At 43.4% G+C, this 16,165-nt stretch overlaps 1 protein-coding gene across 8 annotated transcripts in view; it reads right to left on the bottom strand.

Moving 5' to 3' along the window:
* The window catches only part of SUSD1 (sushi domain containing 1), a 47,548-nt gene extending 32,364 nt beyond the window's left edge, over positions 1–15,184 (bottom strand). For all 8 annotated transcript variants that reach the window (XR_010301350.1, XR_010301351.1, XR_010301352.1 and 5 more), the window contains exons 1-7: positions 14,594–15,184; positions 12,011–12,139; positions 9,580–9,735; positions 8,826–8,978; positions 7,376–7,552; positions 6,044–6,223; positions 5,583–5,762 (exon numbers count right to left, since the gene is read on the bottom strand). Coding sequence is in view for 4 of the 8 variants with exons in the window: in XM_064140434.1 (XP_063996504.1) it covers positions 5,583–5,762; positions 6,044–6,223; positions 7,376–7,552; positions 8,826–8,978; positions 9,580–9,735; positions 12,011–12,139; positions 14,594–14,675 (1,057 nt within the window). In the remaining 4 variants the exon portion in view is untranslated. The remainder of the gene's footprint in view (positions 1–5,582; positions 5,763–6,043; positions 6,224–7,375; positions 7,553–8,825; positions 8,979–9,579; positions 9,736–12,010; positions 12,140–14,593) is intronic.
* Between the last annotated feature and the right edge of the window lie 981 nt (positions 15,185–16,165).

The following is a 16,165-nucleotide window of genomic DNA, read 5'->3' as shown; positions in this document are numbered from 1 at the left end:
ATCTCTTACCACACAAGTGAGGATTTAAGTACTGACATCCCAGTATACCCTAGCTAGCAGGGAAATCAGTCACTGGGAACAGGGCTAAAGCATAGGAGAAGACAGGAAAGACAAATCAAAGGGAAAACAACCCTGGATTTAAAAGAAAGTAACTACACTCTACCAGTTGTGTGGAAATTAATCTTTGCTGTATGCCTACAGTAAAATTACACCTAACAGACGATCCTGCTCTGCTCATTCCTGACCAGATTCAGATTTTGCTGATTTTGTTTTCCAGGATTTTGATTTGGGTTATTTGAATCTTTTTCTGTTTGTTGTGGTTTGTTTGGGTTTTTTTTATTATTTTGTTTGGGGTTTGGAGGTTTGGTTTTTTTTGTGGTGTTTTTTGGGGAGGTGGGTTGGTGTTGGGTTTTGGTGGTGGTGGTTTGGGGTATTTTTTGCCTTATAGAAGTACTCTTTTTCCACTTCTGCAATGTTGTAAAGTTAGTGTAAAGACTAACTGTGCCTTCTCTGGACTGGTTCATCTAACCACTCTTACTTCAAAATCTGCAAATCTCTGAAGCATGTACTTGGCAACTATCCCCCATCTCCTTCAGCTGTTAGGATTTTCAGTGTTTGTGTACAACATCCATTTTCTGGGAAGCTGCTCAAAACCAACTAATGCCTTATTTTCATGATGCTTTGAAGGTACTCCTTGATACCACAATCCCAAAGTTCCAATGATTATCTCAACAAAATCTCCACAGGTCCATACATGCAGCTAAACTTTATTTATGGATGGGGAGTCAAGACAGGAAAATACAGCATTCTAAAACAGAAAAATAACTTCTAGTGAAAGGCCAATTCAGTTCACATTGCACTTAGTAGGAGATAATGAAAAAGAAGAGTATGTGTTAAAAGGCTATGACACAGAAGCTTCAAACTCAGGATCAGATGGAATGTACACTGGTGTGAAGAAGGACTTCTTCCCCTATTTGAGTGCCAGGTTCACAATACACTGCAACAGGATCATCTTTTCCTCTACACTCCACCACATGCACAGCTGCAGAAGGTTCTCACAACTGATAAGCTGCTGTGCTGTTAGAATCAGCATTAAAGAGCCACAGAGGTCAATTCCTTTTTGACCACAAGAGCCTGAATGCTGGAATGCTTTACCAGTAATGCACGCTATTTCCCCAAGCGGGTCAGAATCACTCCCTCCTCCAACCCTTTACACATATCCATGGACATTTCCCAACCACGTGCAGCAGTTGCTTCTTTTGCAAGGACAATATTGCACTTAATACATTAAAAAAACCCAAAACCAAACTCTTGAATAAAAGCATTTTTAATAATAAAGTGATTAGTGGTATCAGAGACTTAAATACTGGTAACTTATTCTTTAATGTGGACTTGTATTTTCATTGCCTTGGATAAAAAGAAGGAAAATGGACAAACTTTCTTACTTAAGACACCATGTTGTTGCTGCATACACAAATAGATGCTAAATAGACTGAATACTAACAATCTCCAAAGAAAATAGACACTGTTTTCTAGAGAAGCAGTTGTCTAACACCAGAACAATGAGCAGCAGCCAATCCATCCTATATGATTATAGCTGGTACTAGAGCCAACTCTTAAAGAAAGGATAGATCAGATATTGTGAAAGAAATCTCCAAAATGAGGATCTCTCTAGAGCTTGGGACCTGATGAACAAAAGAAGGGGAGACTGTTAATAGGATGAAGACAGCTGCAGTAGGTAAAGGGACCGTTTCCTTCCAAACTATCTCTAACAATTACCCAATTAATATTGAAAACTGTATCAGACACTGTCCCTTCTGTGCATGAACTGACTCCTTCATAACTGTGTGGAAGACTGGAAAATGTACATTTAGAGCTGAACATAGTATTAAAAACAAGCCAACCCTGTAAACGCTCTGTTTGCAGTAATGCACAGTGGGCATCCTGGGTGCCCAAGAAGTAAGTTCTCAAAAGCGTGTAAGTTCTCAATATACACATACTAGAAAGGGAAAAGATTTTAATTCAACATCTTTTTTATCCCTTCCCAATCTTTTACCATCAAACATTTGTATCCACGCTCAGTGAAAGACAAATCAAACTCATTCACATATTTTCATTTCAGACCACCTCTGGTTCCTCTCCCTGTCCTTCTCAAAATCTCATGGACTTGGTAACAGCCTACAATGTATGTTTCACACTGTGCCAATGGAAGTGCAGATTCAGGAACAACCATCTCAGCTAGATGGCCAAGAGACCTAACATCTTTTTTCTGGCCTCCTTACTGCCATGATAAACAAAAAACTCAACCTCTACATGTGAAATACACTCAAAAAGAAAAACATGTGTGCGAAGGCTTCATTTATACTTTTCAATTTTAAAAAAATCAATTGTAAAGCTTATATTACCTTACATCCCATTTCAAGACACATTCAGAGTAACCTCTCTCCCAGAGGACAACTATTACTACCAAAAAAGCTTAAGTTGCCAATTTCACCTCTGAAATTCACAGCACAAAACCCAAGCTCCTAGTTTCTGATAAATCTGTGGTCCACCACTGCAAGCTATAGTTCCTTAGAGCCAAAGCCCTTCCCTAAAGCAAACTGAAATCTTATTCCCCTAAGGTTATCTTCTTTTTAGTATGAAAAAGAACTTTGCAGATTTGCCACGACATACCATGGGAACTCAACACAATATGGGCCAGGAATACACATCAATGAAAGTAAATGAAACCACACATTCCTCCCCTGTACGGGAAAAAGAAGGTCTTCCAGGACAAGCTGTGCAGTGTCCAGTTTCACACACTGAGCATAGTGGACAGCAGGTATTTAACTGCTAATAGGCAGCTTGCAGTTCAGTCTCTGATTTCATGCATACAAATCAAGGGTTGGAAAAGGAAGACTCTGATCCAGCTGACTTATTGCCAGACTTCACTGACAATCACCATCTCTTTTGCTAAGCAACTGTTAAGTATTTAAATCAGGTACTATCAAACATACTTACTTACACATACATGCACACACACATTTACTGTAGACCCCAACAGGCAATGAAACAGGCAACACATTCTGTAGCAGTCATTGCCTAAGAAACAACGAAGTGATTATCTGCCGAAGAGAAAGCATGCTCAGAGGAAACTCTTAACTTAATTACTTCTAATGAGGTTTTGCATGCAGAAGGAAAAGATTAGTGGTTTTCCAACATCTACCATATGTTCTGCTGGAATGGAACATTACTTTCTCCTACTTGAATGGAAATTACTGATTAATTACACACACCTTTAAAATCATATATCTCTGAAAGGCATCACTACTGAAAGAGAAATTTAATTTCATTTGAAAGTCATTTGTTACCTCTAGTAAGTGTGAAAAATGTTGAACTGAAGAAGCTGAAGTCCTTTGTATTTAATTTTCTATTTATGAATTTTGTATATTTTTTTAATCTCCAAAGAGGCCTGGAACAGTTAGACTATGTTTTAAATGTTTTTCCCCCATTCTACTTGACCACAGCTGTGACTTTTTTCGACCCTGTGATCCAACAGATAGAGCTGGAGGCTATCTCATTTGTCTCTGATAAAGCTCTTGTTAAAATCCACGATAAACCTGCGAGTGTAGTCTGCAGGTTCAGGTCGTTTAAAGCTTCACAGTGTTCAGAACAGAACTGTTGGCACTGAAAGACTGTAATACCTAGTTAACAGAGACAGTATCACAGTATCACAGTATCATCAGGGTTGGAAGAAACCTCACAGATCATCAAGTCCAACCCTTTACCACAGAGCTCAAGGCTAGACCATGGCACCAAGTGTCACATCCAACCTTGTCTTGAATTGCCCCAGGGACAGCGACTCCACCACCTCCCCGGGCAGCCCATTCCAGTGCCCAATGACTCTCTCAGTGAAGAACTTTCTCCTCACCTCAAGCCTAAATCTCCCCTGGCGCAGCCTGAGGCTGTGTCCTCTTGCACTGGCGCTGGCCAACTGAGAGAAGAGAGCAACCTCCTCCTGGCCACAACCACCCCTCAGGTAGTTGTAAACAGCAATAAGGTCACCCCTGAGCCTCCTGTTCTCCAGGCTAAACAATCCCAGCTCCCTCAGCCTCTCCTCGTAGGGCTGTGCTCAAGGCCTCTCACCAGCCTCGTTGCCCTTCTCTGGACACGCTCAAGCATCTCAATGTCCCTCCTAAACTGGGGGGCCCAGAACTGAACACAGGACTCAAGGTGTGGTCTAACCAGTGCAGAGTACAGGGGCAGAATGACCTCCCTGCTCCTGCTGACCACACCATTCCTGATGCAGGCCAGGATGCCACTGGCTCTCTTGGCCACCTGGGCACACTGCTGGCTCATGTTCAGGTGGGTATCAATCAGCACCCCCAGATCCCTCTCTGTTTGGCTGCTCTCCAGCCACTCTGACCCTAGCCTGTATCTCTGCATGGGGTTGTTGTAGCCAAAGTGCAGCACCCTGCACTTGGAGCTATTGAACGCCATCCCATTGGACTCTGCCCATCTGTGCAGGCGGTCAAGGTCCCGCTGAGACACACTATGCAATGCTGGCTTCAAAGCCAATTCAGCAAGTACACCTATTCAAATTGCTGCCTAAACTAAACATGAATTATGATTTCTAACACTACCAGTTCCATTTGTATTAGGGCACCGTAAAAAGATCTGCTTTTTTTTTACCTCTTTGCTCTATGTGATGTCACATGTTTCATATTCACAGTGAATGCTAAGGACATCAAATAAAGCAAGAGAGGCCATCAGGTGGCAAATCTCAGTGTAAAGGTTCTGTTTGTGAAGTGGTATCAGTCAGACATGCTTTCAGTGCTTTTGAAAAATATCTGGGTATCACAAAGCTACAGGGAATAGGAACACAACTGTTTGCAAAAGACAGCACTGATCCTTAAGAACAAAAGACAGTCATAGAGCTACCTAGTGACACCTCTAAGGACACAAAACACTATAAAGCAAAACGGCCATAGTCCAAAATATGCTGTTTTTTTGCTATTATGAAAAGTGTCAGTACATCCTGTTTCCAAGACCACAGTGTGACAAAACTTCATTACAGATCTCCCTGCTCAGGACTCATTCTTTTCTAAGAAAATCCAGAAATGCAGACAACTAGATCTAAGATGGAAAGGCAATCATGAGTAAGTTTTACTTTGGGGATTATGAAAAAAGAAATTTAAAAAAGAGTTTAATTCCATTACCTTTAATTTCATCACAGTATTGGTCTCAAAACTAAGCCTTGTTAAGTACCTTTTGCTCATCTGGAACATTCCCATGGCCTGCACAGCTGAGAGTTCTCAGCACAGCAAAAAAACCTCCAGTTGCATTAGTCCCCTTCTGTTTCAAAAGTAAAGCAAGACAGCTACAGAAAGATCTGTGGCATCCACTAAAACCACTAGAAATTTCTGTATGATTAACTGTCTCTTCCATGATCTTTCCATCCAAAAATACCACCCTGTTCCCTACATAATATGCTAGAAAGGGATTGCTTGCATTACTCCTTTCTCCTGCTCCTACCTTCAGGATTGGAATGAGAAACCATTCAAACAGTACACCCCACAGCAGCTTCCTAGAGCAACACTTACCATTGCATGTGTATGTAATATTCTCCCACAACTGATATATTGTGCACTCTGAGAAGTTCTTTCCTCCATTAAAATAATATCCTTCTTTACACTGATAGTACACTCTGCTCCACAGAGTGGTAGAATTGTCCCAGATCATTTCTGTGTGTGGAATCAGCAAAGGTTTGCCACAGTCTATTTCTGGAACAGAGAAAGAACAGGATAAAAACACCTGAAAATTTAAACAGGTAATCATATTTAAGGAAGAGAGATGAGCTGTCCCAGCAAGCACCACTTCAAATTTTGTGACTGGAGACATGCCAGCAGGATGGGGCATTTATCTTTTTGTTTTGTGATAACTTCATGTGCCAGAAGACTCTGTAAGCTGAATGCCTGGGATGTACCTAGTCAATGACTGGTATCTATTATGGTGGCTGACACAGTATCTATTCCAAATAAATCTGTAGGCAGATTTGACTTACCTTTGCACACCAAATCAGCACCATCCCACTGTCCTCTGGCGTTGCAGACTGCAATCTGATGGCCACTTGCAATAAAGTAACCATGAGCACAATTGTAAGTAACTTCACTTCGGTACGTGGTACCACTTACAGATACTGGATGGGCATTTAAAACAGAAGGTGGAACCCCACAATCTACACCTAGGGAGAGGGAGAAAGAGAAAGATAAGCTTCTTAGTCAAGCAGCAAAAATAATGAAGGCTTCCCTCCCATGACTGCTTCCTTCTACATTATCAACTAACCATCATCTCTTGTAGTAATTCAGCATTCCCTTGTGTTCTCTGGGGCATTCCCAGCATGAGAATGCCACAGCTGTAGCTACTTCCAGAGCTGCTTCCAAAATAAAATGACTTCTCCCTGCCTTTCTCTCAGTATGGCACAGTAAATCTGTGATTCCTTCCAGAGCCTAGCTGCTATTATACAGAAAATGTCCTAGACTGTTTTGGGGGGTTTAATCTCTAAAAATCTTCTGGTTTTATAAATATGATTACGGCTGGGAAGGTGGCTCTGTACTACTTGCAGTGAGCAAGAGGGAGCAGAAACTGTCTTCAGGAAGCACTTTTAAAAAGTGAAGAACCAGAGAAATGCAAAACTGTAGAAGAAGTTACAACACACAACACAAAAGAAAGAACAAGTGAACAAATGAATGAATGAACTAAAGAAAACAGGAACAGAAGTGGAAACAAAAGTGGCTGTTGTATTTTGAGAAGGAACTCTCCTCAGTAAGTGGTAGCTTTCAGGGTGACAATTCACCCCTATGTAATTGTTACAGACTGTATACCTAGCACCCCATGTGTCATTTAACCAATAAGCAGACTTTCTACCAATCCACACCAACACAAAACCCTGCATTTGTGAGGCATAATATTTTGACAGAATGGGCAATTTAGAAACCCAAGCAAGTGAAAGGTTTACAGATGCTTAGAGGAAAATCTATACTTCATAAATTAGGAAAAGAAAAAATAATAATCTCTAATAGTGGGCACTGATGCCATCCAACTCAGTGGCCTTTCTCCTGACGTGCCACAGAACTCTAGTTGTTTTCTAGGCCTTGTTTCACGGGTGTGGACACACTGCAGTGTGTGTAAAAATGCAAGAACCTACATCAAAAATGTCATTACACTAACAAGAAGAGGTGATAAAGTTGTATAAGCTGTGATTTTCTTCTTGTTTCATAAATTATCCCTCAGATTAAGAAAGTGGACTGTTGCCTCAAACACAATTCCCCACCTTAATGAACAAATTAAACCCCCTTAATGAACAAATTAAAAAAATACTTAAAACTCTTTTCACCTTTACAGCTTAAAATGGCAGGTTCCCAAGTTTCATTTGCAGTGCAGTACGACAACTTTGCCTCGTTGCTGTAAAACCCTTCCTCACATTCATAATGAACCACACTTCCTGGTATCAGGCTGTAGTTGCCCACAGTGTAGCCATGCTTCATTTCAGGAGGGGAACCACATCCAATTTCTGTTAAGAGACTGGGTTAAAAGATCTCACAGTAGACAAATCACAACACGTAACCATTTGAAAATGAGCTAAATTAGATGGTCACATCACAAATTACACTCATTCTAATGCATCTGAGAGGTTGCTAAGCAGGTAGAAAATTAAGAGTGGAGATGTACTGGCCACAGTTGGAGGTACTGAACTGCATCTTTACTAACATACAGTTGGAGCCATTCACAATACCAAAGAGGAGAAACTGCAATGTGGTGGTGCTTTGCATGTACCAGTGTCATTACAGCAATTGCTGAATAATCAATCCCTCAACACTGGAGGAAAATTTCAGGCCCAAGTTTATTTCCCTGTGCATGAGAGAGGTCAAGTCTTGCAGACAAGTTGAAATGGAACTGTCCGCCCCTCAATCCTTCGATCTCACTGAACCACCCTGCATACAAAAGCTGCACTTCTTCAGCACAGCTGCTTGATCGCAGTCCCTTGTCAGTCTCCACAAGCCCACAGTCAGTACTCTACCACAGCCTGCGGAGGGGAAGCCAGGGAGATAAGCAGGGTTATCAACAACTCCGACAAAATAAAGTGGAGCACTCCAGCTGGAAAAACTGGATGAACTACAGGCAGAGAGCTCCACTGACAGCAATTCAGAAACAGGAGTCAGATATAAACCAGGCAGCTCCTTCCAGCTGGGATGCCTGGGTTCATTACATACTTTGACACCTACAGCTTACACTGCTGCCCTTTTCATCTGTGAAAACCTACACTAGAGAAGAAAGGAAGACTGGCTTTAAATAAATTATTGTTATGGTAAGATAAACAGAACAGATTACCTATGCAGGTGCAGCATATGCAATAATATGTAACAAAAAAACTAAACCATTATTTTATTATTCCTCTCCCCCACACTTGTTTCATTAATCTCACCTCTCTTACCAGCTATTTATCTTCTCTTCCCATCCCCTTCATGCAGTATGATTATATAAGCAAGTGGATTACACCACACTTCCTTCCTATTCAGAAATGAACTACATCACCTTCATGACAATACTAAGCTTCTCTGACTGCACTTCTAACCACTACTGAAATGATATCTAGTGTCAACTATATCATCCAGACATTTCTAGAACAAACTGAACTCAAGAAGACAAAAAAAATCTTACAGCAGTCAATGTCCACAGAGAGGGCTTCTGCCTTACAGATTCAGAAACAGAGGTCAAAGCAGGTACTACTAATTTATGAGACTGCATTTCATTTGCTAGCAAAATCAGCATCCAAAGACTCTTACCTTTGCATGAAACTGTATTCTGGTCTGGAAGAAAAGAATGCTCTCCATTTTCTAACTTATAACCATCATTGCAGTAGCACTTGTAGCTTCCTTCAGTATTCACACATCGTGCATTGTGACCGCACAGCCCAGACTCCTCACATTCATCTATATCTAAAAATTCACAGAAAAATGTATGTTTTAAATTAAATAGTGTAGGACTCGAACTTAAAACAAACCTAGCATTCCACGAAGGGCTCTAAGTAACTTCTGACAGCTCTTCTGGGAAACAAAGGAGCTTATCATTGCCTAGTGTCCAAGCATCTGGAAGGAGGAGATTCTCAAATTTGTAGCTAGTCATCTTTTAAACTGTTTCTGTCTCACAGGACAAATAGTTTCCAATGTTATCTCCTGCTGCAGCAGGGAAAAAAAACTGACATCTGCAAACATAAATTACAAAAGTTCTTTAATGTAACAAGGAACTGGCTAATATTTTCCTTAACATAGTTTCTCATTCTGGAAAGATTATTCCTTGAATGTGACTGTGAAACAATGATCTCTATCACAATGAAGAAGGCAAAATGGAATTAATTCACAGCTGTTAGAACCTAAGTGTCAAATTTAAGTGTTTGCATCCACAGCAGCAAGTACTCTGTTACAGCTGTGGAAAATAAGTGTAGCTTTAGAAAGTCCAAAAGTGATAGGGAAAAAAAAAATGTGCACCAGAAAATTAAGTTCTGGATTCCTGGTGCTCCAGATTCTTTGGGAAGTCTACCTGTACAGTTGGTGCCATCATTGGGAATAAATGTCTTGTTGTTGTTGGAGGCTCGATATCCATCAAGGCAAACACAGTAAAAACTTCCATGTGTATTATGACACACTGTATGATTTCCACAGATCTTGCTGGCTCCAATCTGGCATTCATCTTTATCTGTCAGCACATTTAAAACAGAGAGACTAAGTTGAACAGTCAGAGAGAGACTAAGTTGAATAGCTTCCTCTCCTCACTCAGTCTTGTGTAACCAGATTTCCCCTTACTGTTTTTTATTTTCCAAGTTATTTGGGATGTAAACACTGCTGGTAAAGCTGGAGTATTTAGACCAACAGTGATTGATGTGCCTGGATAAAAATGAACAAAGTTTCAGGACACAGCTTGAGTTGATTTAAGAGCTGCTGAAACCAGAGGATACTGCTCTCCGCTTCTGCACTTCCTTATGGCATGCACTGGCCGCATTGCTTGATGGAGCTTGTGCTGATCTTGCCCAACTCATTCAACTGACAGAGAATTAACACAGCAAAACATGCATCCTTGTCTTCTCCCACAATAATGAGACAAGTGAAGTCTAGGCAGGGTCAACAGTCTCCAGTTATTGTGAAGACAGCGGATGAGATGGAGTGGTAGAGGTCACATGTGGATGACCACCTCTAAGCACTGCTAAACTGTTACATACACTCAGACACCATATTTGACATCATCCTCTGACTCACAAGACAGTTGTGGCCAGGGGGAGGTTGCTCTCTTCTCTCAGGTGGCCAGCATCAGAACGAGAGGACACAGCCTCAGGCTGCACCAGGGGAAATTTAGGCTCGAGGTGAGGAGAAAGTTCTTCACTGAGAGAGTCATTGGACACTGGAATGGGCTGCCCGGGGAGGTGGTGGAGTCGCCGTCCATGGGGCAGTTCAAGGCAAGGTTGGACGTGGCACTTGGTGCCATGGTCTAGCCTTGAGCTCTGTGGTAAAGGGTTGGACTTGAAGATCTGTGAGGTCTCTTTCAACCTTGGTGATACTGTGATACTCTGATTTCATAGAATCATAGAATCAACCAGGTTGGAAGAGACCAAGGTTGGACGTGGCACTTGGTGCCATGGTCTAGCCTTGAGCTCTGTGGTAAAGGGTTGGACTTGAAGATCTGTGAGGTCTCTTTCAACCTTGGTGATACTGTGATACTCTGATTTCATAGAATCATAGAATCAACCAGGTTGGAAGAGACCAAGGTTGGACGTGGCACTTGGTGCCATGGTCTAGCCTTGAGCTCTGTGGTAAAGGGTTGGACTTGAAGATCTGTGAGGTCTCTTTCAACCTTGGTGATACTGTGATACTCTGATTTCATAGAATCATAGAATCAACCAGGTTGGAAGAGACCTCCAAGGTCATCCAGTCCAACCTAGCACCCAGCCCTAGCCAGTCAACTAGACCATGGCACTAAGTGCCTCAGACAGGCTTTTCTTGAACACCTCCAGGGACGGTGACTCCACCACCTCCCTGGGCAGCCCATTTCAATGCCAATCACTCTCTCTGGCAAGAACTTCCTCCTAACATCCAGCCTAGACTTCCCTCCAGCACAACTTGAGACTGTGTCCCCTTGTTCTGTTGCTGGCTGCCTGGCAGAAGAGACCAACTCCCACCTGGCTACAGCCTCCCTTCAGGTAGTTGTAGACAGCAATGAGGTCAGCCCTGAACCTCCTCTTCTCCAGGCTAAACAACCCCAGCTCCCTCAGCCTCTCCTCATAGGGTTTGTGCTCCAGGCCCCTCACCAGCTTTGTTGCCCTTCTCTGGACACGTTCCAGCACCTCAACATCTCTCTGGAATTGAGGGGCCCAGAACTGGACACATGACTCAAGGTGTATATATTTGTCACATGTGAAGTAGTACTGAAAGGACATTATCAGCTACAGCAATAAAACAGTGATGAATGACACTTTTCATACAACAGATCCTTGCACTTAAGAAATCCAGCCACACATGCATACTCTTATCAAAACCAGACCTTCAGCTTATTAATTTTTAGCTACCCAGTAACTTGAGAGAACTGGAAAAATCAGCAAAAATATGCTAATTTTAACTGTCAGGTATCTGTCCAATTTTCAGTTCAGTTATGCTTAGGTTGAAAAGTATAAAACTAAGCCTATCATATTTAAGGTTTGGGGTTTTGTCTGAAGCTAAAATTAAAAATGCTCAACAAATCACCCCAATGCACTGTATTTTAAAAGTGAGTGTTTGATAGAACCCTACACTTTGTAAGACAAAATGAAATTAAATCCTTCACTATATAGCAGAGATGAATTAAGTAGTTAAGAAACTTAAGTAATTCTGCCAGGTAATGGCAATTTTTTAATCCTGTTTTGAAGAATTCAGTGATACTACTCAAGAAAGAACATTTTATAAATGCACAACATTTCTTGCCATTTTACAGACAGGCAGCCTACCTTGACAATGGGTTCTTCCATTGCCTACAAATCCATAGTTACAGATGCAGACACTTTTTCCATCAATTTGATGACACGTAGCATGAATGTGGCAAGTTGCACAAACATCTGGAACTGATCTCTTCACAACTGCTTTAAGAACAAGAAAATACAGTTACCTTTTTTTAAAAAAAAGATACAAAAAAGGGGAAAAAAAGACCATAAAATGTGGCCTGGTCTGAGTAATCACACAGTATCACACAGTATCACCAAGGTTGGAAGAGACCTCATAGATCATCAAGTCCAACCCTTTACCACAGTGCTCAAGGCTAGACCATGGCACCAAGTGCCACGTCCAATCCTGCCTTAAACAGCTCCAGGGACGGCGACTCCACCACCTCCCCAGGCAGCCCATTCCAGTGTCCAATGACGCTCTCAGTGAAGAACTTTCTCCTCACCTCGAGCCTAAATCTCCCCTGGCGCAGCCTGAGGCTGTGTCCTCTCGTTCTGGTGCTGGCCACCTGAGAGAAGAGAGCAACCTCCTCCTGGCCACAACCACCCCTCAGGTAGTTGTAATTCAGAGTGGACATAAAATCCATTACAGAATCAGAATGGTGAGGGTTGGAAGGGACCTCTGGAGATCACTGAATTAAATCCTACCTCCTCACGCTTTGTTTTCACTTTCAGACTTGCAGAAAAACCTCAGCTGTAATATTTAGAGACCAAAGATACAAAAATAAACAAAGGATTAAACAAGATAACTACGCTAAAAATTATTTTGCCATCTATGTGTTCTTTGACAGAAAAAAAATAGCTTTTCAGCAGTTAGTAAGGCTAAAGTGATATATAATAAATAGCTCTACTCAGGACTATTAATCTGTTCTCATATTAATTTTCTTTCCCTTTTGTTGCTATTTCTGTTATCTATTCTGTTTCTATTATTTACGCATAGGCATTTGGGCTGTTTACCAATCTTCTACAACCTTTATCATAGAATCATAGAATAACAGAATCAACCAGGTTGGAAGAGACCTCCAGAGATCATCCAGTCCAACCTATCCCCCAGCCCTATCCAATCAACTAGACCATGGCACTAAGTGCCTCATCCAGGCTTTTCTTAAAGACCTCCAGGGACGGTGCCTCCACCACCTCCCCGGGCAGCCCATTCCAATGGGAAATCACTCTCTCCGTGAATAACTTCTTCCTAATATCCAGCCTATACCTACCCTGGCACAACTTGAGACTGTGTCCCCTTGTTCTGTTGCTGGTTACCTGGGAGAAGAGGCCACCATCAAAATGTACATAACTGCTATTCATAAAAACAAGAATGCTGACCCAAAAGAATCGCTTAGTTTTAGAGACTATTTTAGAAGTAGTTTAGCTGCATATGAGAACCTGATTTATTGTAATTTGGTAGGGCTAGAAACACGCATTAAAGCAGAGTAAAATACAAACTCATTTCCTTATTTGCATTCACTTATACTGTAATATCTGCATTTCTCTCCATTCTTCTGCAAGCTCTCTTTGTCATCTGCACAAATGCACTGGCTCTCCAAATGAAGAACCTCAGAAATGCCTGGTTTGAGTGCAGACAAGGCATATACACGCTTCCACCCTCACATTTCTAAAGAAAAAAGTAATATTGCATAAGCTTATGTTGCCATATGCTGCTGGACATAACACTATAGGAATTATTTTTAACCATTCTAAGACAGCTGAGATTACTAAAGATGGTTCTAACAGAGTGGTTCTTACAGAGAACAAATCTTAACGCATACATAGCTACTCTGACACAATTTTGGCTGCCTGTAACGTGAGGTCTAAATGCATAATCTGACTGAAAGAAGTCAGCTAAACACTCCAGCTCGCTTTTCTTTCCATTTATTAATTTTAGCTATGTGATAAAAGTACCCCTCCACACGCAGAGTGCTTCAGCTCCATTCCCAGCGTGTTTCTGCACGCTTGAAGGTTCACGGGAAGCACCAAAGGCTCCTAGCTCTGGATGCTTTTAGTACCCCTTTATGTACCTGCTCCTACCAAAACCAGAAAACGAAGCAGCGGCTGCCAATGCAGACCTGAAAATTAAACTAAAAATAAAAAACAGCCAGAGTAAGAACTTTCTCCTGATACCTCAACCTTCTGATAAGGCATGGGAGTGTCCTCCTCAGATTGCTGCTCTGGGAGATTAAAAAAAACAACCAAACAAGATCCCCCCTCTCCTATACCACTACAGGAGGAAGTTCGCAGCTTAGTGACACAGGATTTCTACCTTCGCACGGAGAGCCCCTCACACCTTGGGTCCTGCCCGGGCGCAGCTCCGGCTCGGGCCAGGCGCTCTTCCCCAGCGAGCACACGAGGCCGCTGCCGCCGCACGGCAGGTGCGAAACGCAGCGCTCCGCAGGCTGCCGCCGCCGCGACCGCCCTACGTGCCTGGCACCGGCGGGCCCTCGACGCCCTATTTAGGCAGGCGTCCACTCTCAGGCCAGAGTCCTCCCGTCGTCGCTCCCCTCGTCCCACGGCCTCCGGACCTTGCGGGCCTTTCCCGCTTCGCCCGAAGGACACCGCCCTCACGGCCCACGATCGCAGAGGCCGGACCGCACTTACCCCGTTGCCGCCCTGCGCATTGCATCAGTGCCAGAAGCAGCAGCAAAAACGGCCCCGAGGCCCGGCCACCCCTCGGGTTCATGTCCCCGCCGCTGCCGCCGCCACCTCCGCGCTCCTCAGTGCTGCTCTGCCCCGGTACCTCCGCATCCTCCCTACGGCATGGAGGGTGGGAGGGAAGCCCGAGGGGAGGGCGAAGGGTTGCGGCCCCTGGGCCGAGGGCGTCGCGTTTCCCCTAGCGCCTGCCTCTCGGCGTGGAGGAAACACCCGCGGCCAGCCCTTATCTCCACCGCCGCGGTCTCGGGGCCCTCAGGCTTTGCCCTCGGTGAGGCCCCTTTCCTCCGTCGACTCAAGAGCCCTTGCCCGCAAAACCCCTCTCTTTTCTTCCTTTTTTTTTTTTTTTTTTTTTTTTTTTTCTTTCTTCCTCTCTGCCCTGGCACAAGCCCTTTCCTTCCCCAGGACACCGCCTCTGCCCAGCTTGGCGAGTGGCACCGCTGATAAGGGCGGCTGCTATCTGCGGCGCCTGGCTCTCACCCCCCGAGATGTGGAGGGAGGCTTATTTATGATTCCTGGGAAAGTCAACTGGAAAGTTCCTTCTATTTGTACAGGGTAGCTGTGCTTCCCTCTGCCTACCCGCGCAAACGCGGATGAGAGGTACCTCCTGGACGATGTCGTCGAGAGTGAGTGGCACCTCCTGGCTGACGGCAGCGAAAAGCGGCCGCTGTTAGCCCTCGGCACCGCCGGGGCAATGCCCAACGTCTGGAAGAGGCCTGCGTCCCTTTACACACAAGAGGGAGCTGCTCGCCAGGTCTGCCCGGCTTAATCTTCAGGCTAGCCTGAAACTGGCCCAGCAGCTCTGTGTGCTTTAGAAAGTTGTGTAACTGTACGCCAGCAGCCTCCAGTGCTTGAAGTTAAGTAACACTTTCTCATTATAGGTCTTTGCCACAATGCAGGTGAATCCCAAGTTTCGTTTCTAATCAGGCAGCGCTGCCTGTAGAGTCTTCTGCTGTAGAAGATGGTAATCATCCTAGACCTTGAGCTTTTCACTCAGGTCTGCAAGCCCCAATTGTTGAAAGCTCCGTAAACTTCTATTTGTCCGCAGATGCAGTTGTCCAGTTATCATAGTTACCATAGAGGAGTGCCAAGGAGATGAATGGGGAAAGCCTAACACAAAGATTTAGGCATCTTTTCTCTGGATAGGTTCCTGAAGCAGTTTTGCTTTTGTGCTATGTTGGCTTTACATCGACGCCTTTTCATGGTAACATGGTGAAGCCGTCCATCAAGGCTGAATTTCAGTGGCATAAACTGATCTTTCTTTCTGCTGTGTCTACTGTGTGATCAGACAATCAAACCTCAGTTTCATGGACTATCAGATGTAATGACTTACTTTCATTTATGTAAGGGTTTTCAGCTACTCATCGTGACTAGGACACAGAGTGACCTGATTCTTTAGCAGCGGCCAGTTACATCACAAACAGCCTTGCTTTTGGAATGGAATATTACAGATGTCAGGCCTGCATATTTCTGTCTTAAATTATTGAAAGTGGAGACATGCATTCTCAATGGTGGTAAGTA

The sequence above is a fragment of the Pogoniulus pusillus genome, chromosome Z (genome assembly GCF_015220805.1).
Source record: "Pogoniulus pusillus isolate bPogPus1 chromosome Z, bPogPus1.pri, whole genome shotgun sequence".
In the NCBI taxonomy this organism is placed as follows: Eukaryota; Metazoa; Chordata; class Aves; order Piciformes; family Lybiidae; genus Pogoniulus; species Pogoniulus pusillus.
Note: the sequence above shows the minus strand (reverse complement) of the source record. Positions and strands in the feature narration are given on the sequence as shown.